Here is a 27,111-nt window from a genome sequence, read left to right on the forward strand (position 1 = left end):
TCTCAATCTAAAAGTAATGCAGACTGAGTAAAATTTGGAAACTCTGTTCAAAACAGAACACTGGTGGTGGATATTGTGTGATGTGCATGAGGGGTTTTATGAATATGGAACGGAATGATGTACATCACATGCATAAAGACCCTCTTTGGTCATAAATGACCATGGGATTGCGTCTAGGAAGTTCCCCTCCAAGGCACAAGCACAGGCAAGGTTGTTTATGGAAGACCAGCAGTTGCCCATGCATACCAGCATCTCCTCTCCATGCCATTGATGTTAAACAAGGGAAAGGCAAAGGCTGATACAGCTTGGCACCAGTGACATCACAACTCATTTCTACAGGTGAGTGAACTGGAACAACGTGAAATAAAGTGTCTTGCGCAAGAACACAACACACAGCCTGGTGTGGGAATCGAATTCACCACCTCATGATTGTGAGCCTGATGCTCTCACCACTGAACCATGTGCCTTCACATCACATGCATACCACACAAAGAAAAACAAATATATGAGGAATTGGCCATTGTAGTTGGTTTAAACGTTAAAGGGTTAATAGTGTCAAATAGTCTTTTACAGTTGTTAAACAAAGAAACTATTATAAAATGATTACGAACCTGTGGAATAACTCCATGTTCTTCTTGAGAAAATGCATACCCATCTATGAGAAGAAAAACAAAGACATGATAAATTTCATGAGAGAGAGAGAGAGAGAGAAAGAGAGAGAGAGAGAGAGAGAAAGAGAGAGAGAGAGAGAAAGAGAGAGAGAGAGAAAGAGAGAGAGAGAGAGAGAGAGAGAGAGAAGATGGGAGGAGTGGGGAATATCTATAACAATTATATCAGTTACAGAGTCATTTTAGCTAATTAAGAACACATAAAGACTGGCATAATCACTTTTTGTTTATTTGTAATTAGTACAGTCTAATACAAAATTAGATAAAAGACTGGTGCTATTATTAAGAAATAAACAAAAGTGACTATAATAGATTTTCTGAGTTGTTAATTAGCTAAAATGACTCCTCTGTTATGTAATTATTTTAGATTCAATACATGGCCTCAGGTGTAGTTAATTGCTAAACAAATACAATTCTGAAATTACATATATGAGAAAGAAAGGGGGGGGGGGGGAGACAAAATACTTGACACAGTTTATAGCAATGTGTTGAAATTTAATGTTTTGTTTTTACGACTTGTACAGTTAAATATGCAATACATAAAAACTGGATTAAATAGAGAAACAGCACAGCAAGAACAACAACATTCAAAAATAAATTGAAGACAAGCAATAAAAACAATTTCTTACTTGCTTGGAATAAATTTACCTGAAATGGTTAAAGCATTAAGGGGTTGGGAAGGAGGTGACTTGAGCAGGAGCAGGGGCTTAGTGTTACTGATAGAAGTCAACAGAAAGGTCGGGGCTCGTGGAAAAGGTCTAATGAAAAGGCTGGTCTCAAGAGTTGAGAAAAACTTGGTGCCATGAGAGAAGAGGCTCCACACACAGGGAGAAAGTTGGTTCCAAGTGTAAGAGGAGAGAAAAATGGTCTTAAAAATACATAGCTTAGTTAGGAAGGGTGCATGTAGGACCTTTGTAGAGCCTTGTGAAGAGTGTATGTGATAATAAACTCATATCAAATATCTGGACCTACAAAGATGTTTTGAACATTCCTTTCAGCTATTATTATTATCATCATCATCATCATCATCATTTAATGTCCGTTTTCCATGCAAGCATGTGCTAGATGGCTTGACAGGAGCTGGTAAGACCAAGGGCCACACCAGGTTCCATAGCCCATTTTGGCTTGCTTTCTACAGCTGGATGCCCTTCCTAACATCAACCATTTTTACATGGGACCATCACCAGTACCAACACTTTTTATATGACATCTTAGTGCCACATATCTCAGGCCTCTATTATCTCCTTTGGAAGGCTCAGTATTTTGATACAAGAAGTGAACTAACTCAAGCAATGGACTATTCCAAGTGTATACTCTTATAAAAAGAAGAACACTCTTTGCTATTTAAAGCCTCTTTCTCTTACAATCTTAGTGGCACTTGGCAGCTCTCATCATACTGAGCTCCTCATTGAAATGCAGCTTTCACCAGTGGTCCTTATTTCTCCTCTAGCCATTACGGTAAACACCAGCCACAGTGGAACACTTACAGAGCTTGTCTACCAATGCAGCTCAATGCAATGCTATTACAATTTTGATTTCGTTATAGATTAGTTTATGAAGTGGTTCTGTTGAAGTGGAGGGAAAAAAATGACATGAAAGTCAGCAGACACCAGCTCTGCAACTCACTTATTGGTTGGGATGTGACAGCTTTCTTAAGCCACAGAGCTCACAATCAGCTCTAGCATGATAGATTGACCACAACTTAATTCAAGTTAACATTTTGCTCACTATTTCTCAGCCATGCAACTTTGCGGATGCTCATGTAGCTACACACACACATTTTATATACATGTATTTTTTCCATCATCATGTATAAATTTTATTATATAAATTCTCTACACTAACAAAGTTACACATCGCTTATCCAGCTATGATGGCATGTGGCCTTGTGGTTACACCAATTATACAATTATATGATTGTGATTTTGGTTTATGGACTGGCATCCCTTTATTGTGATCTCAGTCACTTACACTACATGGAAATTGAGCAACCCATGAGTTCCAGGACTCAAGTCAGCAATGTCCAGGGAACTTATGTATATATATATATTTTCATTTTTTTTTTTCATTTTATCTAGTTTCAGCTCACGAGCTGTGGCCATGCTGGGGCACTGCCATTTGGTGCATGAGAGAGTTTGATGCAGCTGCCCTCATCTGCACCTCCTACCGTAAAGTTGGTTCATCTGGGACACTTGAGAGGAAGAGGTCTAGCTTTATTTTGAAGACACCTACATCCACCCCATGCAGCTCTCTCAGGTCCTTCGGGAGGATATTGAAGAACTGTGGACCTCTGAAGCCCAGGCTATTGCAGTATCTTGTCCTACATCTTGATGGCAAATTTGGAGTCCTTGGCACTATGCAGTGACGCCCAATTCTAGTATTTGTGTAACTCTCAATGTCAAAGTTTGGGACAAGTCCCTCCAGGATCTTCCAGATGTATATTATGGCATATCTTTCTTGCCTACGCTCTAAGGAATAGAGTCTTTCCCAATAGCTTATATGCTGCACAGAGGCTATCTTCTTTGTGTAGCTTCATTGGATTGCCTCAAGTTCTGAGATTAATTTGACACTGGTTGGTGACCATAGCTGAGAGCAATAGTCAAAGTGGCTTAGGACAAATATCTTCCAGAGGACCATCATGGTTTCCTGATCTCTTGTTCTAAAACTTCTAAGAATCCATCCGGTCAATCGCTTGCATTTCATTGCCAATTTAGCAACATGCACATGAAAGGATGCATCATTACTCTTGTAAATGCTCAGGTCTCGCACTGACTGTGCCTCTGGGCTTGCAATCCCTCCAGGTCCAGTGTATTTGATGGGTATTGCATTTAGTTTTGCATGCTGATAGCACAAGGCTTGAAACTTTTCAGCATTAAACTGCATGCTATTCTTTTCAGCCCACTTGTATTATATTTCATCCAGCTCACATTGCAGGTGCATAGTGTCTTCAGGGTTCTGTATTACCTGTGAGACTTTTGTATCATCTGCATAACTTGTGATCGTGGCTCTCTGTGTGGTTGAGGGCATGTCTGAGAGGGCCATTATGAACAGTAGTTATCCCAAAACAGTGCCTTGCGGAACACCGCTCACTATTTGCGTGTCATTGGAGGTGGCCCCATTGGCTACTACCACTTGACTTCTATCCTTCAGAAAATCACGAGGCCATTCTCCCAATTTTCTAACTATGCCGTGATCATGCAGTTTACACACAATTATGAATTAAAAGCAGCGCTAGTGTTGTAAACATTATCAGCCTCACATAATATGTGTTTTGCTTGTTCACTGGTACACTGCAATATAGCACGGTGGGGATGACTCCCTCAAAGGACTGGGCGTTAAAACACCTGAAAGTCATAAACAAGTGAGACAACTTGTCCCTAATCTCATTCAGAAGTAACAGATACCGATATTTTGCCATTTTTGTGGCTTATCAACATCATGTACCTGAATCATACTGGGGGTGAATCAAATTGCTAGTCTATATATGTAAGTAGTGTAAAGACCACGAGCTGGTATGCATGCTGACACATACATAAGGAGAGTGACAGCTGAAAACAAAATCTTAAATATCAAGAAACCAAATTTAATATATAAAAGACTCAAAACAGAAAAATCAGTCTAAATAAATGAATTGACTATAAACAAGAGTTTAAACATACATTATATATAAGTACACATATTCATATACATATGATGAGCATTCAGTATACACATATAAACATGCACAATATGCCTACATGCATTATATAGAGATATAACATGCATAGTGTAGAAATATGATGCAACCTCGTAAATATACATAGATACATACATAAATATATAAATACAAATATTTGTTTCAATTTTTGGCACAAGGCCAGCAATTTCAGGGGAGGGGGAAAGTCGATTACATCGACCCCAGTGTTCAACCGGTATTTATTTCACTGACCCCAAAAGGATGAAAGGCAAAGTCAACCTTGGCGACAAATATTAATATATATATATATATATATATATATATACGTATAAATTTGTTGATCCATTTTGAGATAGGTGATCCCAGACTTGACAAAAAAAAAAAAAATTAATGGTTAGCGACAAGAAAGGGCATCTGGCAGTAAAACCATGCTTTAGAAATACAGTCACCTAATCCATGCTTGCGCATATAAATGGATGCAAGAAACAAACAAGTTTATGTATGTCTATGTATTTATGTATGTATGAACGTATATATACACATAAAATCAGGAGAAGAAGAGACATCAAGTTAGTAATTTTGGTAGTCATCAAATTTACCCATCTGTGGAGTTGGTGTCTGTGCTGGAAGCTAAGTGGAGGAATATATTAACAATCACCATAGCATGACCATCATTCCACAGGAACGAGTGCCATGTTTAATACTTTCATAAGGTTGAAATAATCATAACAAATAACAACAACAACTACAATAGCAACAATAGTGATGATTTCTTATCCAAGTATAAAGACTCAGGTCTGTAAAGAAAGAGAAACGGAAATCTTGTGGTGTTCATTCCTCTCCCCAAAGGTAAGAACTGAAGAGATTCCAAATCACATTGCAGCTGTGGATTACAGATAATTTATCACTGCACATCTGCAAACATCACAACAACAACATGATCATAATGATTAACAGACTTTATTATTATTTTTATATTTTTACTCAATTTCAAAATATTTTCAAGTCTCGACGCCAGCAGAGAGGTTACTAGCAAACATATAGCCTCATTCACACAGATCTGTGTACCGTTTTTGATGGCATATAAGATGCAATTCTTAAAAAAAAAAAAGTAAAAAGCACCCTGGACCCTATATGTGAAGTTGCTTTAACCCTTTTAATACCAATCTGCCTAGAACCACTCCTGATTCTATGACACAAATTTTCCATCAAAATTTCATGTTAATTTATATTCCAAATACAAGCCGAATAATGACAAAATTATTTTAATAAATTCCTTATAGTTTTCAGAATTAATTGAGACAAATGAAGAGTTTTTCAATAGAAATATGGTAACAAAAGGGTTAAACATTACATGCTTTAATGTGTTAACAACTTTTTCCGGAATATGTGCAACCGAATTTGAGGTGTCTAGTATATCTGTGCGACTTTTATGCCATCAAATACGGTCTTCATATCAATTTCATATAAAAGAATATGAAATACACACACACACATATATATATATATATATATATATATATATATATATGCATGCCATTTTATTAACTACTACATAGAATAAAATGAGGAAGACAAATAAAAGGGAAAGAATATAACATGATCAATGCAGTATCAATTCAAGTAAAATTAAAAGAGGATGTTAGTAATAGAAATAATAATAATAATAATAATAATAATAATAACAATAATTTCTAAGGCCAGCAACTTTGGGAGGAAAGAGTGAGAGAAGGATTTAGTCAATTACATTATCCTCTCTCTCCTTCCATACTTGACTGGTACTTTATTTTATTATCTCCAAAGGATAACAGGCACAGTTGACCTTGGTGGAATTGAACTCTGAATGTAACAAACTGGAAGAAATGCTGCTAAGCATTTTGCTCAACAGGTTAATGATTCTGCCAGCTTGTTGTCCTTAAAATAATACATTTTATCCATGTTTTATAGAAATAACTTGATAAATGATAAAAAAAAAAATCCAAATATTATATATATATATATATATATATATATAAAGAAACTATTTGCTAAATGATAAAAAAAAACAAAAACAAATTCAATATATATATATATATTAAAAATGAGTGACCCTTGTAGTAAGATGGATCTAGTTGTTAAAAGTGTTTTGTTATATTTCAATAACATGCATGTGAAACTGCAGGAAAAAAGAGTTCTGTTTCTGATGCAACATGCAGATCAGACAAGCTAGAGAAATAAACGAAAATTTGAAAAGGAAGAAGAGAGCATTAAAAAAAAAAAAAAAAAAAAAAAACCCACATGCACACGCGCAGAGAAATCAATGATGTTTCATGTTGATCTTTGCTAATCTATTTAATGATTCCATTCCTACTACATTGTCTGTGTTTTATATTCCAGTAGTAGCTGCATTAATGACATTGAAGGGTTCCAGGTGTGTACACACATACCTATGTATGTTGTGTGCACTCAGTTGTATGTTATTCAGTCCGAATTAAACCATTCGAAGAATGACTAAACATATCTGCATAGTGACTCACTGAGGCTGAATGCAACTGATAGTAACAACAGAGATTGAAAGTGACTGACAGAAACTAACAAAAACCAACAAAAGCTGACACAGAGTTGTCAGAAACCAAGAGACTAACAATGATTAGCAGGAACCAACAGTGACTGACAGCAACTGACAAAGACAAACAGTGACTGAGTCCATTTCAATGGAAATGAACCAGTTTTTAACTCACTCAGTTTACTAAAAGAATTAGAACCTTAACATCTTCATTAAAAAAGAGAAATCTATACTTCAAGGCTGCTGTGACCTTATTCCCAAAGGTCACAGCTAGTACACCAATGTTTGTTAAATCAAATCCCTGTACCCTCACCTCATCCGCTTTTATAGTAGTTCCTTTGATGTTTAGTAAATCAATCACACCATATCTGCTCTACTAATTTTTATTAAATTGAGTATCCCTTCCTATTATGCTAGGGTCACATCCAGTGTTCCTTTTAAGCTGTGAACATGCAAGGATTTCAAGATGAAATCAATTTTTCTTTACCATTGAAGAAATTTTGACAAAATGGCTATGCACATGAATGAACACATACTTTGCAAAGAAGACAATTTGCAAACAATGCAAATTTCTATGTAAATCTACAGCAGAATCATTAGAGCGAACATTGATTATATCTACTCTGTTGATGTTTATCAAATTAACTATACACCCCCATTAACCAAAAGCCAAATCTATTTCACCAATTTGTTTTTAATTTGCATACCCTTCACATTATCCTCAAGGTCATATCCCTTCCATCAATGTTTACTCAAGTACCATACCCTTATCTCCAGGGTCACATCCACATGGCCATTGTTTATTAAACAGACTACCCATTTCCTATTAACCCTACAGTGGTTTGTCCATGTCTGCAGGATGGACACTGGAAAATGCAGCGCACCAAAGAAGACATGGGTGAAATAAATTGAGGAAGACCTAAAGTCATAGCACCGTGACCTCAAGCATGCTAAGGCCAGCACCATAGCTTGGAAAGCATGGAATAACATCATCACCAAAATCCATCATCCAGTAGTGTACTGGTTGAGAGAACAGCCTCTCCTTCTGGTCATCAGCTAGGGAATAAAGAAGAACCGTCAAGCCACATCTGCACTGCCAGCCTTTTATTAAGGAACCTCTCCCAATGTCCTTTGGGTCACATCTACTCCACCAATATTTATCAAATCTACTATTTCCTCTCATTAACTCCAGGGGTCACACCTACTTGGCCAATGTTTATTAATCCTTTGCTTGTTGTGTGTACCGCATGAGGTGATACACAGGACATGTTTCCTTGCCATCCATCATATATGATGCACATTCTCAATTTGTTTTTTTCAACCATTAGAGCAACTTAGGATTAATGAAAGAAAGGAAAGCTTTATAATAAAATGTATGAAACAAAGGCTAACTAAAAGTCTGAAAACAACCATGGACATTTAGAACAAATTTATGAAAATGTTTTGGACAGGCAATGGTTTAAACTGACCACCCCTACTCCTCTTAATCACAATCAGGTCTACTGCGCCAATGTTTAATTAAATTAGGTACCTCTTCTCGTTATCTCAAGAGTCACATCTCCTTTGTCAACATTTATTAAATCGACTTCTCTTTACTATTAACCACAGAGTCACATCTACTCTGTCAGAGTTAATCAAGTGCTTTAGTTAGAGAAATTAGTAAATGTTATTAGTAATGTTTAGCACATTCAGTCAAGAAGCGAGTAAGTAAGGGCAATAAGTTCATGGTTAAAGCAGGGGGCAGGTAGCGAGAACGGTGGGGAAGTAATTTCATTTTGGCATTCTTTTACATTGTTGTCTCACCTTTGCAGAAAATTTTTATCTTTTTACCTGAATTCATTAAAAAGCTACATGTTAAAAACAAAACAGTTCTGCATACACATACATAAACACATAACACACATGTATCAAATATATTTATGATTCCATTTAGCCATAGTGATACCAATAACCAGTTGTTAGAACTCAATACAGTCGTACTTCACAGTATTAGTAAAGTCTGGCAGCAAAGTGTGAATTGTTAGGTGGTCCCAACTCTGGATGCTTGTATGAACCAGCAGATCAGTACAGAGTGTTATATTAAATAATAAACGAAAGACAAAAGAACAGGAGTTGTGTAATCACTTTCATTAGCTTACAGCTGTTTCTGCTGTAAGGAACTGTGCACCTAGAGTTAAGTGCCAGTGTAACCTCTTATGGCTTCCTCAAAGCTGCTTCAATGAGGTTATACACACACACACACACACACATTGGGAACAATTTTTCTTTTAAAAATGTACAGAATATACAACTATATTTTACTTCTAAATTACTGTTGTTTTTTTCTTCTTCATATTTGTATACAAGTCTTCTACACTCACTTCATTTGCAACAATAAAATTCCAAAATCAGTTTTAACTGTCAATGCTTCCAGACTTTCACAGGCTTATCTTCAGGATGTAAATTGCCACTAGCATCTGTAACTGTCTCATTTTATGGTAGGCAAATATTATTTCTGTAGAATTTATCACTCAAATTTGTTTTAGAGATTTAGTTAAGCTGGCTGGTACTAGAAACTTCATTGTTACATTTATCCATAAGACACTTCCGTTTTTTTTATTGTGATATATGTATGCATTGTCTATGTGTTCATGTGTTGTCAGTGTATTAGTCTAGCATTGTGCTGTATTATGAGAGTAATGCATCTAATACTGTTTATTTCTGTTTTTTTTTTTTTTTTTATATAGTATACATACAAGTATGTGTATACACATATGCACACACTAACTCTCACTTTCTCTTACACACATACTATTCTGCTCTTAGTCAACAACTGATAAAGGCAGATCATAAGTACCTATGCTTGTGTTTCTCCTTGCGTTTTGCTTTTTGTATAATCTGTTCTCTCTCTCTCCCTCTCTCCATCACACACACACACCTATCTCATGATCAACCAGACTATCAGATGTTGTTGTACACTGCTGGTCATAACGTGCTTTGCATCATTTTAGCTTTTGAATGATGTCATCCCATGAAACGAAGTGTTTTGCTCAGGAAAGCAATACACCGCTTGGTCTGGAATTGAACCCTTGATCTAGTGATCATGAGTGCAACACCCTAACCACTTTGGCATATGATAGACAGATAGATAGGTGCAGGCACATTTAAGTTCACCTTCCAGCCATGTGATTTTGGATTCAGTCCTATGGCACATCAATCTGGGCAAGCATCTTCTATTATAGCTCTAGGCTGACCAAAACCTTGTGAATGCATTTGGTAGATGGAAATTAAAAAAAAGACCACCATATGTATATACTTATGCATGTAGTGTGTGTCTGTTTATATCTTCATTCATTTGGGTGGTGCTTGTCCATCAACAAATTGTCTGGGCATTTCAGACCTTTGAAAGCATTTGGAATAAGTGATCCATAGTTTGATAAATGAGTAAGAGCTAACATCAGGAAGAGATATCTGGCTGTAAATCAATGTCTCAAATACTGTATTCACTAACCCAAGCAAGCATGGAAAAATGGACATAAAACAAATGAACATTATATATATATATATATATATATATATATATATATATATATATAAAGCCTGCTTGAATTACATTGGCATAAAATAGATAGTGAAAGTCATGGTAAAAAAATAAAAAAAATAAAAGCTTTGTTCTTTATAAAAATAAATATAATATTTATAAGGATAATATAGAGAGGAGCAAAGCCTAAATGATGAATGTGGTGGTATCACAGTTTAAATGAAGGAGGTGCTTGTTATATTTAGATAGAAAGAGTAAGAGAGTTGAGACACAGTTTGCAATAGCTATGTAGCCAGCCCAGGCGCAATGTATTCCTTGGTGATGCTAATGGCAATTAATAGCAAGAGGTGTTTTGAGAGAGAGAGAGAGATAGAAAGAGAAGTAGGCTGGGCTGAAGGAGGGAGTGAAAGAAATAAAATAAATGAAAGCAATAAGGAGAGCTGGAGAGAGAGAGAGAGAGAGTGAGAGGGTGCTAGAAATGTGATCTTTTGAATGAACATTTAAGCCAAGTGGTTTTGCTGAGATGAACGCTCTTATAGTGATACTGATAAAGTTGTTCACAATCCGATTCAGACAGTGAAATTAAGGATCTCAACAGATATATGCACTGGATCAAAAGGGAGGACACATATACTGAGATTAACAAGAAATTGTTATATATCTAAACTACTTTCTTCTCATGCTTAAATTAAAAAATTTAAAAAAAACAAAGAGAATGGTAGAAATAGCAGTTTAGCAAACCAAAAACCTTAATGAAACGATAGGGTAAAGATAGGAATAACAATGTTGCAAACCAAAACTTAAATAAAATAAGAAACAGCAGTTTAGGGAACTAAAAACCCTTAATGAGACAACAGTATATTGAAAGACATAGCAACAGAAGAAAAGGAATATTTGAGACAGCTGTACAGTCTGTTTGTAAAGTACAGATATGAAGTACCTACAATAATAGATGGACAAAGAAAAAACAAGCTATATTAGATTATAATTGTTTTAACAGGATCCTCAGTCACTGGGTCTCAGAAAGACTGTTATAGGGATAAGAAAACATTTGGTGCAATACATAACAATGTTTGGTGGTTATTGTGCGTGTGTGAAAAAAGAGATAGGTCTAGTCAAAGGGTTAAGAACTTCACTCTGCAATCATGAGGCCCTGAGTTCAATCTCCACAGTGTGGCACCTTGAGAAAATGTTTACCATTGCTTTGAGTTGATCTAGATTTTATGAGTGAAGTTGGACTAGAAGGAAGCTGTGTGGAAGCCAGCTGAAAGATTATGTTAATGGTACATGTATCTGTGGAAGAATCAGACACTTGCACTGATGCAACGGAATGTGTCGAGGGAGTCGTCTCACTTGTATAAAATATACACACACAATGCCTTGTTGCTTTTTATTATGCTGATTCTGCCCTAAGGATTATATGAAGTTTACAAATGTCAGAGAGATACTCAGCTACTTATACTATAAGCCAGAATGGACACTAGTTGTTAATTCAAAGGGTCAGTTAGCTGTGTCACACTGTTCTACCAGGGGGCTACACTAAATCTTTAGCATTTAAACTAGTCAAAATATTCACCTTGTTTTATGTTAAAACTGACCAGATCCAGCCTCTCATACCTACCCTACAATGTCGTTTTAAAAATAAGCAATCACATCGCTGAAATCTTGAAGCTACAACACAATGTATGATGTATTCAAAACTGTGAATAAACAAGCATTACATCCAACAGAATAATCTGAATGCTAAAGGGCTGATAATATAAATGTCCAAAGAATGCTCTGCCACTTACATTGTAACACAATGTTTGTGTAGTTTCATTGATTTGAATACTGGAGGATAGTGTTTGTGAAAACACATGAGAGTTCATCAAAATATTCAATAGAGAGAGAGAGAGAGAAGGTGGAGGGGCTTCTAATAAATCAGGAAGAAGATACATAAAATGGGGTTACGCCATAGAAAAATGGCCACTAATCGATAAAAAAAGCAGTGTATACACAACTAAAAATGATAAAATGATAGTTATGTAACCCACAAATGCATTAATGAACTCATTGCCCGCAATCAATACAGTCAAACCAATCAATCAACACAGTTATGCACATACTGTATATAGTCATTTATGTACAAGCTATACAAATCTATGCAGTCCAGTTTCAGTGAATATGAATTAATAACTAGTTTCATAAGCTATGAAACAAGCACTTAATGCCTAATCATCACATGCCGACATGTACATTATGGACATAAAGTATGCCACATTTAAATCTAATTCTGTAAAATCATACGTACACATATATACACACACACATATATATATATAGGCGTTATCAACCACACATACTTAACATATATGCTTTTTGTATTTGCTGGCGCTTTGAGAGAGTAATCTCCACCATGCCAAATTGCAGCTTAGTGGCAAATACACAGGGCATATATACGTTAAATACATGTGGTTGCTAATGTTTAATACACTAGCACTGCTTCTATTTCATATTTGAATACACACACACACATACATACAAAAAATAAAAATAAAATTGAATGAAATGAATGCATAAAGATTATATGATGTGCTTCATTCCATTAAACTTAAATTTACTTCATTAAGAAAAAAAAAAAAAAATTCAACTGACTCTTAGCAAACAAAACAATTCTCTCCCTCGCAACAGAAAGATACAACCAATAAACTAAGCCTTTAAATGAAAATTGCAATAAAGAGAACATAACATATATTTCATTGGCTGAGCTAAATCAAATTCTTTATTCTTTTACTGGTTTAAATTACTGAACTACAGACATTTTGGGGTCAGACCATTAACCCTTTAACATTCACATTCTGTGAAAAGTAATGCTTATTTATTCATATTGTTTTGAAGTAATCATGCATTATCTTGTAGCTTTGAGATTTCGATGAGGTGACTTAATTTTTAGAATGATATTGTAGGGTTGGTGTGAGAAGCCTGAGCTGGTCAATTTGAACATAAAATGAGTGGAAAATTTTGGCCAGATATGGTTAGTTTAAATGTTAAAGGATTAAAAAAAATTTTTTTTTACTCAATTATATTTTCCCTATTTACTCTGATGGAAGAGGATAAAACACAAAGTCAACCAAACCTTCAAATACAAGAAATTTTCATTCACACCAATTTTTGCAATCATGTGCACACACACACACACACATATATAGCAGGCTTTCATCTACCAAACTTTCACTTAAAAGGCTTTGGTCAACTGGAAGCTTTCATAAAAGACCAACAGTCAAGGTGCAGCACAGTAAGATCTAGCCAAGAACCATGTGTTTGCAAAGTGAATCTTCCCAATCACCAATTCCTGCACTTATTTTATAATGATGACAAACAAAATAAAAAAAAAAGCTCTTATTTCAATGAGAAACCTTCCACCATGATTTTATTTAAAAATATTTTGTAAAGTTACCAACACCAAATTGATAAATGCAAGGAAAAAAATGTTTTTTTTTATAAAGTCCCTCCAAATTTTTAATTGTTTCAAAATTAATTGAAACCCACAAGCAGTGTATTTCTAAAGAAATATGGCAATGGAAGCTTTAAGATAAGAAACAGAAGCAAACTGAATGGATTGTGAAAGAAATTGGGATTGCAACTTAGTAACTGACCAGCTCCAGAAGATGTCACTTCTTTATTTCTTTATATATTTATATATATATATATATATATATATATATATATATATATATATAATTTATATATATATAATTTATATATATATATATATATATATATATATATAATTAAATTCACATCAGAAAATCAGTAGCTTGTAGCAAACACAAAGATAGAAAGTGTTTGAATGGTGAGACAGTTAATTTGTTGTATTGAACTTTTTTTAAGCTGAGGGAAAGAAATTTGAATGTCACATAGAATGATGTGACAATTTCATAAAGAATAATTTGAATTTTCGAGAGAAATGGAAAACAGATGAAGAAAACAAACAACAATAAACTTCAAAAATGAAGAAACGACAACAGCAATAATATCTATAACTAAGAAAAGAACATTAAATTAAATACTGGCAGAACAGACAGAAAAACAAAACAATCATAATAATAATAATAATAATATTAATAATAATAGTGAGATTGCATCATATTAATTTTTGAAATTGAACAAGGAAATAAATCTGACAGACTTTCACCAAACAACAGAAATCTATCAAGAAAAAAAAAAGTTGTTTTTTTTTTTAAAGAATATCAGAAATATAAGAATACAAATGTAAACAATATTTCCCAAGAGATGAATTCTGTGTTACTGATTCAAGAATGGCGATAAAAAAAAAATCAAAAAATCAACATAGAATATTATTTCAAATGCAGTGGAACCAAACAACCAAAAATTCTGAAATACATTTGATAGAATTTCTTAAGATTTGAATTCTACAGATGCAGTATTTGGATACACTGTCGATGTTGTAACCTGGGGTCACAAGGTTTTGGGCCTTACAACATACATACTCATCCAAGCTTAAACAAGCTAGTTAATCAAGGTTAAACCTGTATCCTAGAGGCATTCTACTGACCTCACAAATCACCTCTTTTCAACAGCCTCTATATTATTATTATTATTATTATTCTTAATGGGTTTTCTGTAATTTTTGTAATGCTTTGGGTTCCATAGGCTTTACTCAGGGAATGACAGGTAAACAACCCTTAATTGTCAGACTTCACTGGTAAACACCCACTAACTCCTGATAACTCAGCACTCTTCCTCTCTTTTGGTGGCAGAGATGATATCATTTTTATAACATAGAAACTGGAAAAACTTATGTATTGTTAGCTGCTTAGCTCTAGGTTATCCTTTATCAAACAGAACTACAGTCAAAGTAATTCCAGCCTTGACCACATATGCATGTAGATTAAAGCATAATTTAAAAAACATTGCCAAAGTTTGTGAGTATTTCTTTCATACATGCAATAAAGACAGTCACTGCACCTGTGCGTGCATATATTTTTTTTTACCAGACATTGTGTACAAGGGCTATATTATGTTATGTAGTGCTTCTGAAACTATTTTAACTATCAGCCTTTTCTTTTACTAATGCAGTTGAATGTTGCCTCCCTGCCACTTCTGATGTACATGCATGTAATATCTGGCCAGAACAATTTAATTCCAGGATTTAATTTCATGCCGATAACTAATTACCATGGCACCGCCTTACTGAGTTTCATATACACCTCCACAGCTACCAGTTGAAATTCCTCTTTATAATCTGATTTATAGTTGTATTTTCTATATGTTCACACACACTGCTTTCTCTGTCCATCTGTGAATTTATACATCTTTATACATATGGCTAAATTATGAGATTAACAGACGACACAATTAAAAATCAATAGCACAGAAGCATGTACAATAGGTGCACACACAGGACATTACCTAATGCAACAGGTGCAGTGACTGGCTTTATTGTATGTATGAAAGAAATACAAATTTTAGCAATGTGCTTTAAATTATACTTTAATCTACATATTAGCTTATATTCATTATTTACTTTCTGGGGCCTAATATTACTACTGATGCCATTGTTGTGATTGTGGCTAACAAGCAGTTTATCATATTACATTAAAACTTTATTTTAATTTTTAAATAGCAGGCAATGATTTAAAAACTATACAGATGCATCAATTGCTTCACACCCTTAACCTTCTTGACCTCCAGTACTCTCATAAGATTTCCCACCCCACTCCCAGGGGTCGGTACCACTCACTTTGATAAGCACTGGTACATATGCAGGTTTGACCATCTGAAATCTCACTATATATATAATTTATCTTATTATGAGATTGTGACCAAGGTTTTAATTTAATATTACTACTATTTTTTTCTTTAATATTCATTTTCTATATTGCCATGAATTAGATGGCGATAATGCAATTTCAGAGAATTTCTAAGGAAGTGGACTGGAATAGTATGCAAAATATCACCATGGGACAGGGTGCATGAAAATAATTTGGTTGAATGGTACTGCAGAAGAAGAAGAATACGTACATTATATACATACACACATGAAAAAAAAAAGTATAAAGCTAAATTTATATTTTGAACAGAAATCACAACACCACTAACCACTACCATTACAACATCAACAAACGAAAATGTTTTATTTTTTTCGGGGCAGGTTCTAATCTACAAGACAGATGACAACAAGAGGAATAATGTGATGATCCACAGAACTTATACATAACAGGATGAGAGTGGTGGAGAGGGAGTGGCAGAATGCAGAATGGAACCAAACAAACAAAATAGAATAAATGTTAAAAAAAAAATCCAGTACTAACGAATAAAATCAAATAAAAAACAAAATATAGGTAACCCTCCCTGCTTCCCTGATTGTCCTGTGATATCATTTTGCCTAAATAATTTATTTCTTCTTTTTTGGAAAAAGAATATAAATGAAATGAAGGATATTTCCAATGGATCAAAAATAACTACAAGGATATGAAGAAATGTCTGTGCTGTATTTCTAACAGGTGGCATGGTAACCAGGCTAGGTTAAGCTGTGATGATGGCCTGACAACAAGGATGTCTCACAATATATGTATATTAACACAGAACCCCTGAAGACAGATTACTTTTGTAGAGAGTTTATGAAAAAAGAGCAACAAGTTACAGATCTTCTTTAATCTTTTAGCCAGAGGGGTGGAGGCAGTACCCATGACTATTTACTGGGCTTCTGAGACTGGTGGGAAAGAGGGAGGTAGTTACCTTGAACATGATGACTTGGACCAGCTCTTTGCAGCAGAGTGGGCTCTGCTGAAAGTACCCTCGGTGACAGATCAAATCTATTACCCGAAGAAGTTATCGCTTTTGGTCAAAGCTAACCATTACAATTTTAGGAATGTGCATGCATGTGAGGTGGGTTCAAAACTCTAGCATTAAGCTAAGTGATAATTGATAATGAAAGTAAAGAATCAACTGACCAGCCAATCAGCTAGCTATTCTGCTAATCAACCAACTAACCAACTAATCAGCCAATAAACAAATTAGCTAATCAGCAAACTGCTCAAATGGCTAATTAAGGCATCTAAGCAAAAACCAATGTTGCTATTTGAGTTTTATATATATATATATATATATATATATATATATACATATATATTTATTTATTTATGCGTTTCAGCCAAGTGGCTGCGGTCATGCTGGAGCACCACCATGAAAGGTAACATTTCATAGTGCATCGGCCGGGAAACGAACCCAGGCCGCTTGCGTGGCAGGCGAGCATTCTACCACTACATATCTATATATATATAAAACGAATAACACCAATAAAGAACAAGGGCCCAAAACCAAAAACAAAATACCAAAAAAGGTAAACAGTACGCAAGTAAAGAGTAACAGAAGTGGGAATGTAACAGAATAATGATACATGATGTTACAGAATAGTGTAACATGACAATGTATGTAACACTGCAGTGGTTATATAACAAAGAAAATATCAACCATATCAATTGAACCAAAGGTACCAAAGTTACAGACATACAAATGATTATAGAATAAAAAAAAATAAAAAACAAAACAAAACAAACTATTCCTTCAGAACTGAAAAATACCAAACTATCACAGACTAGAAATAATAATAATAATAATAATAATAATGATAATAATAATGATGATAATAATAATAATGATAATAATAATAATCATGATGATGGTGGTACCAGCAAGAGCAGAAAAAGTAGCAGCAGGGGGATGAAATCAGAGTGATAACAAAGAAAGATGATGATGACGACGACAACAACAGCAGTGGCAGCAGCAGCAGTGGTGGTGGTGTTAGGGGTGAAGGGGCAATCAGATAGCCAGGGACGAGGGAAGGAGTACTTACGTGGCTGATCAGATGCTGTCGGAATCCGAGTATGTGAACGCGAAAAGACATTTTTCAGCAATCGAGCCGTCTCAGTAATCCTGGCAAACAGCAGAAAGGTAGAAATGACAGTGGGACTCACAGTGGCGGTTGGCAACAATGAGCGGCACCAGACAGACAGACAGGTAGATAGATTGATAGATAAACAGAGAGGGATAGACACAGAGAGAAAGAGAAAATGCAACATTATATTATATTATATATATATATATATATATATATATATATATATATATATACATACATACACACACCTGGAATCAGTAAAATAATAAATAGAATACATATTATAGTTATATACTAGAGAAAAAAAGGGATGCATTAAGTATGTGTGCATGTGTATGTAAGTGTGTGTGAGAATGTATGGAAATGAAAAAGAGGAAGATGGTAAGAGAGTCAAATGACAACGGAAGCAAGTTTAGAAGTCCATGTTACTGAGATGACTTTAGAAGCTGGAAAAGATAGGTAAATAAATATACAATTGAGATAATGTCAAATATTTTGTTACAGTGATGCTTGGGGAGATATATATATATATATACGGTTTCGCCATGATAGATTGCTAGCCACTAAACCTTTTTCTATTTTCTCTCCCTGTTTATTTCTGTGTTCCTTTCTGTCGAAGAGTGTAGGCTCGAAACGTAAAAGACTTTCTCACTTCCCGAGCATTAAACTAATACATCTGTTTGTTATTTACACACCCGTCTTCATCTTGTTTTTTTTGTAAATTCTCATAATATATATATATAAGGCAAGTTGTGCCAGTTGTCAAGGAAGTCTAGGATAATTTGTGCAAGTTATCCATGTATATATATTATTAACCAAGATCCACGTCTCCATTCCTCAGGATTAAAAGACAAAAATAGTAAAACTTTGTACATTTTTTGTACTTTTACCATCACTCGATACACACCATATCTACTGTCACCATTAACAATCTTATCACCAACACGACTGACAAGCTGAACAAAGAGCCCCCCCCCCCCCTATGTGGCCAATCTACCCGTGAAAAAATTGAGAAAACGCAGTTAAATGTCCCCAAATCATTTTTGGCAGGATCTGAACTCATAACGTGAAGAGAGTTGGAGCAAATACTGCAAGGTATTTTGTCTGACGCTGAAATGCTTCTGTCAATCCCAAACCAATAATATAGTACAATTGGCAATTATAAGAATAAATAGATGAGCTCAACATCATTGTCATTTAATGTCCATGTTCCATCATGGATGACAGAATACAATGGGTACAAGGATTACATTGTGATCTGGTGTATGGAGGGATTTCTACAGCTTGAAACCCTTCCTAATGCCAACCAGACCAATCATGAATAGTAAAGGATTCTTCAAGTAATATATTAAGTAACCTAAGCTTGAAAAGTTTTTCTTTATCATCAAAAGCATTCAACTAATTAACTTCTTACAGTCAGTCAACCAGACAACATTCAGAGTTGCTAACAACATATGTGACAATCAGTGTTGGTATCCAACCAGGTTATTATCCGGGAACTATACCAAAATCCAAGAGAAGATGAACTATGAGTGGGATGTCTCTCGCCAAACCATGATGAATACCCTGAGGGAGAGGAGTGTGTCTTAATTGTTGGTTTGTTTTCAGAGCACCGCAATCTCAAAAAGACTGAGAACTGCTGTTATGTGATGTATGAAGGGACACAGAACAGTGGTGTAGTTCAAAGACGATGGAAAACACTTTACCAAATAACAACTGAGACCATTAACAATATTGTTTCTGAGTTGGACAAATGAAATATCAGTGTTGTAGTTATATTTCCAGAAGAAAAAGAAAGAAAAAAAGCAGGGAAAATGGTACTAATTCTTTATCACTTTTCTTTTGATTTAACTTTTAATTGTATGGCTAAAGTTAGTAGGACATGGAGTCAAAAAAGAAAAGATCATAAGACTCAGTAAACTACATAACTCAGGGTGAGTCCAATGCAGCTCAACATTAACAACATCTTAAGGTTGGTGTTGTAGAGAGTAGGTAAATGCCAAAATTTTCCTTCGCAAAATGTATAGTGATGCACTCGCCTACATCCTGCTTGAGTTACCAGTTGGCAATCCACTGAGCATTGTGAACACACACACACACACACAAATGAGCAGTATCACTATTTTATATAAAAAATTTGTCCCTTCCATATTTGATAAATGGGGTATGGATTAGTGACAAGAAAGATACCTGGCTGCAAAACAATATCTAAATAATAGGTACTCATCTGACACATGCTAGCATGGAAAAACAGATGCAAAATACACACTCACACACATCTTCTTAGTAGTGTAAAAGACAGTCATAGGGCAACATTTCATACATTTCCAATTGCACATGATACCTGCAGCTTCCTAACCCATTTCATTTTTTGTTTTAACCCTCACTGCTAAAACCATGTTTGCAGCATCCAGTCCACATTATAGCACTTTATAGCAAAATTAAATGTCATTCCACAATATTGTTTGGCTCAGATCTCAATTCACAAAATTATTTTGTTGTTCTGTCTTAGAGCTAGCAGCAAAATAGGTTTTCTTAAATGGTATATCACGAAAAGTGGTACAAGTCACAAATATGTTAGTATTTTGAAACATAACAAATATGTTGTATTTCAAAAGTCTGTTTACACTTCAGGAATGTGAATTGACTTTTGAAATATGAAATAAAAGTAGAGAAATTGGTAATGCTGTAGGTTGTACAGAAACCTGTTTACTGTAAACAAAATATATATACATATATATATATGTGTGTATATATATATATATATATATATATATATATATATATATATATATATACACTGTATGTGTGTATGTAGGGGGGTGACCTTTTAACAGAATGATATTGGAGTGAAAACTCACTTCAAACAGATCAATTTGATTAATTGTGTGTGTGTGTGTGTGAGTGAGAGAGAGAGAGAGAGAATTTTCTTTGCTGTAAATATTTCCTTTATGTAGTTTGAACATTTATATTAGATAAAATCCATTTCAGATGAAAGCTTTTCTATAAAACAAAATAAAATGATGACTCTGTAAATCGTCACCGTTTTTTTGTCCATTTTTTTTCTTTCTTTTGTTCCTTCTTTCCCATGCCGGAATGAATAGGATGGATGTCTCATATCTCATCACAAGTCATGGTCCACCTTGTTTAAACACACACACACACACACGCGCGCAGAGTAACAGAAAAGAAAAAGAGGAAAGCAATTGATTGAAGTTTGCAAACTTGTAGCCATCATCCACCACCAGAGCCACTGATGTTATTAGAACTTGTCCATGGTTCTGCCTCAGTCCTCAGAAGAGAAGTAGTGACTCAGTGATACTTTCACAGGTTGTCTCATCCACTCATTCCATATATTACATAACATTACATACATTTAGGCAGGCTTGCGCACTGTTGTAAACATGAAACTGACAGTAGCTCAAATGTTAGATCCTGTCTAATAAATGATAGTTATCTCTCACTGGGTGGAATACTTTCTTTTTTATTGATCCCACAAGTAACAGAACAGTACACAATATATAATTATATATATATATATATATATATATATATATATATATATATATATATATGTATATATAGTTAGATAGATACACACACCAACTAACAGACCAACCGTCTTGAATAGTGAGATTACCTAGGATATTGTTAATACTAGTGCTTAAGAAGGTGAAGATATAAATACTACAAAGACAAAATAATTTGCTGTTCTTGTCATTGTTACATAATTCTCTGAAAAAAAAAAATGACCTCAAAAATTGGGGGCTTATAGGGAAAATTTCTTGAAGTTTGCTAGGATGGAGAGCAAGTTCATTATTAATATTTTGCTTCTTGTAAACAACAAATTTCATTTTGACAACAGTAATGTATTTAAGCATTACCAACATTGAAATAGATGAAACAACAACGATAGATAATAAATATAATAACAATAACATAGTATTAATAATAGTGCTAATTCAAATTGACAATAATAACATTAATTTTGTAGATAATAATAAAGATAATTAATACTGAAAATATAACAATAATAATAGTGATGATGTTTCTGATTTAAGTACAAGGCCAGCAATTTTGTTGGGGACAGGGTTAGATGATAATTGGCACTTTATTTTATTGATCTTGGAGTGATGAAAGGTCAAGTTGACCTAGGTGGAATTTGAAGCCAGAGCGTAAAAGAGTCAGAAGAAATAATGAAGAGCATTTTTTTTCCCTGATGCTTTAATGATTCTGCCAACCGACTGTCCCTAATAATAACAGATTTATTGATATGAGTATATATATATATATATATATATAAAAAGATTGCATCATAAAACATAAGATATCGAATGGAAAGCACGAAAGTGTGAAGTTGTTTTGACATTATAATAACGATAACAACAGTTACTGAGTTTTGGGAGGTTGGTAAGTGTGAAGTGGTACTGGAAAGTTAGTAATGATAATAACAACAACAACAACAACATCAGTGCAGTTGCAGAAGAGAGATGCCTGGTTCCTATGTTGTTTTTACACATGCTATTGAAGGGTTGTGATTACTAGTTTGAAAGAAACATCAATAACACAAAGAATGTTGGACTTAAAAGCAGAGTGGATGTAAGTCCAGTGTGGGCAGAGAGCAATACGGATGGACAGATGATTAGATGGACGGATAGATGTCTGGACATATTGAAGCACAAGATAGTTGTCCGATTGCTTTTTTTTTTTAGGAAGAGGGTTTCACACTTGTCATTGCAAGCAAATTTTGATAAGAAGGACAAAAAAAAAAAAAAAAACCCAAGAAAGGTCAAAAAAATATTTTTATAAAGAAAATAAAGAAAAATGGTGATAGGTATGACATTGATCATGATTTCAGCTTGACCATATTAGATGTTTAAAATGTTTAAGTGAATTTTAAAAAGAAGGCACAAGAAAAAAAGGTGAAAAAGAATGAGAAAACATGGGAAAGAGAAGAGGAGGAGGAAGACAAAGAAGAGGAGGAAGGCAAAGAAGAGGAAAAAATACTTATCGTTTCTAATCTTACTTACAAGACTAGCTACAATTTTTGTGGGGTAAGAGTGCAAAGAGGGGTGTTGTGGAGGATAGAGTGAGGAAAAGGGTGTCGAAGGCGGAGATGGAAGTATAATTCATTAAATTAACTCCAGCATCTGAGTGGCACTGGATTTATTGATCACCAGAAGACTGGAAAGTAATGCAAAAGTGGATTTACGCAAGATTTGAACTTGAAACCTAAGGGGAAGGTACATAACAAAACACAGTAAGGTATTTTGTCTGATACACTATTGTTTCTCAGTCCACCACCCTTCAGAAAATAATAACAAATCTTTCTAAATTTGGCACATTGACAGCAATTTTGAAGGGAGGAGGCAAGTTGATTATATTGACTCCAGTACTTGACTGGTATTTTATTTCATTGAGATCAAAAGGCTCCAAGGCAAAGTTGACCTCAGTGAAATTTCAGCTCATAATGTAACAATTCAGAAGGAATGCTGCCACCCATTTTGTCCAATGTGCTTCTGATTCTGCCTGATAACTAACTATAAAAATAATTGTTTCAAATTCTGGCACAAGGCCAGAAATTTTGAAGGGGTGGGGAGCAAGTTGGTTACATCAACCTCAAAAGGATGACAGGCAAAGCTGACCTCGGTGGGATTTGAGCTCAGAATGTAAAGAATCAGAAAAAGTACTGGCATTTTGTCTGGTGCAGTAACAATTCGGCCAGCTCACCAACATAATACTAATTTCTAACATAGGATATAGGGCCAGAAATTTTGATGGATATAGAGCAGTTGATCGAATCGACACTAGTTACTCAACTAAGTACTTAATATTATCAACCCTGGAAGGATGAAAGGCAAGTTGACATTGGTAAAATCTGAAGTCAGAATACAGAGAGCTGTAACAAAATACAGCTACAAATTTTGGCACAAGGCCAGCAATTTTGGGGGAGGGTGTAAGTTGATTACATTAACTCCCTCTAGTATTCAACTGGTACTTATTTTATCAACCCCGATTTTGACTATCCACCACCTCTTCATTGTTTCTTACAGAGGCACAAAGTCAGAAACTTTTGAAGGAGGGAACAATTGATCATAAGGACCTCAGATTTTTGACTAACATATTCTCATCACCCTGTGTAAAATGAAACACCAAATTCAACCTTGCAGGATTTGAATTCAGAATGTAGAGGACTGTAATACTGCAAATCTACTGCCCTTAATTCATAAATAAATAAACAATACTAATTCAATTCACTATACTGAACCCCTTGAAATTTTGGTGGAAGAGGAAGGAATGCCAGAAATTTATAGGGGATATGTACAGTTGATTGAATTAAATGACACTTGTATATTACTAATGTATTTAAAAAAAATTTTTTTATCAATTCTGACAAGATATGAAATCAGAAATACAAAGAAATTTACATACTTTATGCTATCTCATTTGGAATTCCACCTGTTCTGCCAGTCTCTAAACCTTTTAATTAATCACTTTTATTTAATATCTTTATTTTTATTTAAATAGGTGCAGATATGGCTGTGTGGTTAAGAAGTTCTTCCTCAATTTCATGGTCTCAAACTCTGTCTCACTGTGTGACATCTTGGGCAACTGTCTTCTGCATAGCTCCAGGTCCACCAATACCTTGTTGGTAGATTTGGTAGATGGGAACTGTTGAATTCCATGGCATGTATGTGTGTGTGTATACACACACACATACTCACACAAATCGATTTCAGTCAAAATTTCTCCAGGAGTCATTGGATCAACTAAACAACAAGGCTCACTGAATTAGAGTGTGAGTGGCTGAGTAATCCACAGACCCAAGCATCCTTAATTATCCTTAATGTAATTTTCAGTGTGATGTAGTGTGACGAGAGGATTCTACATAGTTTCTATCTCTTGTTTCACTTGCAAAGTGTGGATTGACCTGAGACTACAGAAAATGTCATGTGCTGAAGGTGCATGCTGCAGAATCAAGAGTGAGACCTCATTATTTCGAAGGGAACTTCATCAGCATTCAGCCATACATATGACCCTACATATACACCCACACATATACTCTTTTACTTGTTTCAGTCATTTAACTGCAGCCATGCTGGAGCACCGCCTTCAGTCGAGCAAATTGACTCCAGGACTTATTCTATCAGTCTCTTTTGCCGAACTGCTAAGTTCCAGGGATGTAAACACACCAGCATCGGTTGTCAAGCGATGTTGGGGGGACAAACACAGACACACATATATACATATATACGACGGGCTTCTTTCAGTTTCCATCTACCAAATCCACTCACAAGGCTTGGGTCAGCCTGAGGTTATAGTAGGAGACACTTGCCCAAAGTGCCACGCAGTGGGACTGAACCCGGAACCATGTGGTTGGTAAGCAAGCTACTTACCACACAGCCACTCCTGCGCCTATGTACACATACTAGTAATATATACACACACACACACACATATGTATATATATACACACACACATAAATGTACACACACACACACACACACAAATTTGAAGTCAGTCTGATAAATACCATGCATAAAACTCTTGGTCATTGAGTCACTTTGTAATTTTTTTAATTAAAAATTAGAAAATATATATACTCATATTTTGAGTGCTATTTATTCTGTTTGTACTACTAAATCTATCAATACACACACACACGTATACCAGTCATATACACATACATGCACACAATACCAGCAAATATCTTAATACATACTCAATTATAACATCTAAATTTATACATATTTATATTGATTATATTGATTATAAATTAAAATTTGGAAGAAGGGAATGGTTAAATTAGCCTTTACTGAATTCCCTCTGTTGCAAGCAGTGAAAATTCTGATCAGAATGCTTGCAATGGAGTTAATTCACTGAAAAAAACATCAAGGGACAACTGGTAGTTGTAATGACTTCAAATTTTACCCTATTTTTATTCAGATCTCTACTACTACCATCCTTCAAAACAAGTCTTCAAATAATAAATATAACTGTTCCAAATTTTGGCACAAAGCTAGCAATTTCAAGGGCTGGGTTTGGTCAATCAAATAATAAAAATGATAGTAACTATTGGCATTACTAAATTGTTAGTAAAACTTATTTTATCAAGCTCGGGGGGGGGGGGGGGGATGAAAGGAAGAGTTATAAGAAAGGAAGAAGAAACACTTTCTGTCATCTTGTCTGTCTGTCTGTCTTTCTACATGGCATCTACCTTGGAACTACCAAACTTGGTAAGATAATAGTAGATGCAAAAAGGAAACATCACAAATACAATCACTGCCCAACGCCAGTTACTATATTCTGGTATTTATAGAACAATCTGGAATCATTGAGAGTGTGTGTGTGTAAGAGCGAGAGAGAGAGAGAGAGAGAGAGAGAGCAAGGGTGGTGGTGTAGGGAAGAAATGCCTGTGTGTGTATGTAACAGTTCTTAAGAATAACAACAGCAACAACATAAGCAGCAAATATTTCAGAAGTTCTGAAGAGACACTTAAAAATACTCCATTTCACATTGCCAACAACAACAAAAACGACAGCAATAACAACAAGTATTTAACAGTGGCAAACGAATAGCAAGCACAATGACAAGAAGTTAGATGTAACAAATATGATGTACCGTGTAAAGAAACCACAGCCAAAACTTTACAACACAAACTGGACTGATGACATAAATTACATCATAAGCCCCAACAACAATAACAGTTTTAAACAACATTATTACAAATGACAACACTATTACTGACAATGACAGGAACAACAACAATAATGACAACCAAAGAAACATTGAACACA

General features: G+C 34.8%; 1 protein-coding gene across 45 annotated transcripts in view; it reads right to left on the reverse strand.

The window, feature by feature from the left end:
• Nucleotides 1-27,111, reverse strand: part of LOC106872891 (phospholipid-transporting ATPase IA) — a 422,617-nt gene that overhangs the window by 2,642 nt on the left and 392,864 nt on the right. For 20 of the 45 annotated variants that reach the window (XR_016242557.1, XR_016242556.1, XR_016242555.1 and 17 more), the window contains 2 exons: nucleotides 18,268-18,347; nucleotides 612-655 (listed from right to left, as the gene is read on the reverse strand). Coding sequence is in view for 37 of the 45 variants with exons in the window: in XM_089354939.1 (XP_089211065.1) it covers nucleotides 612-655; nucleotides 18,268-18,347 (124 nt within the window). In the remaining 8 variants the exon portion in view is untranslated. Of the gene's footprint in view, nucleotides 1-611; nucleotides 656-8,692; nucleotides 8,720-18,267; nucleotides 18,348-27,111 lie in introns of all 45 variants that reach the window. The other 25 variants (XM_089354932.1, XM_014920050.3, XM_089354933.1 and 22 more) reach the window with 3 other exon arrangements.

Source organism: Octopus bimaculoides, chromosome 7 (assembly GCF_046866305.1).
Source record: "Octopus bimaculoides isolate indiv1 chromosome 7, ASM4686630v1, whole genome shotgun sequence".
NCBI lineage: Eukaryota > Metazoa > Mollusca > Cephalopoda > Octopoda > Octopodidae > Octopus > Octopus bimaculoides.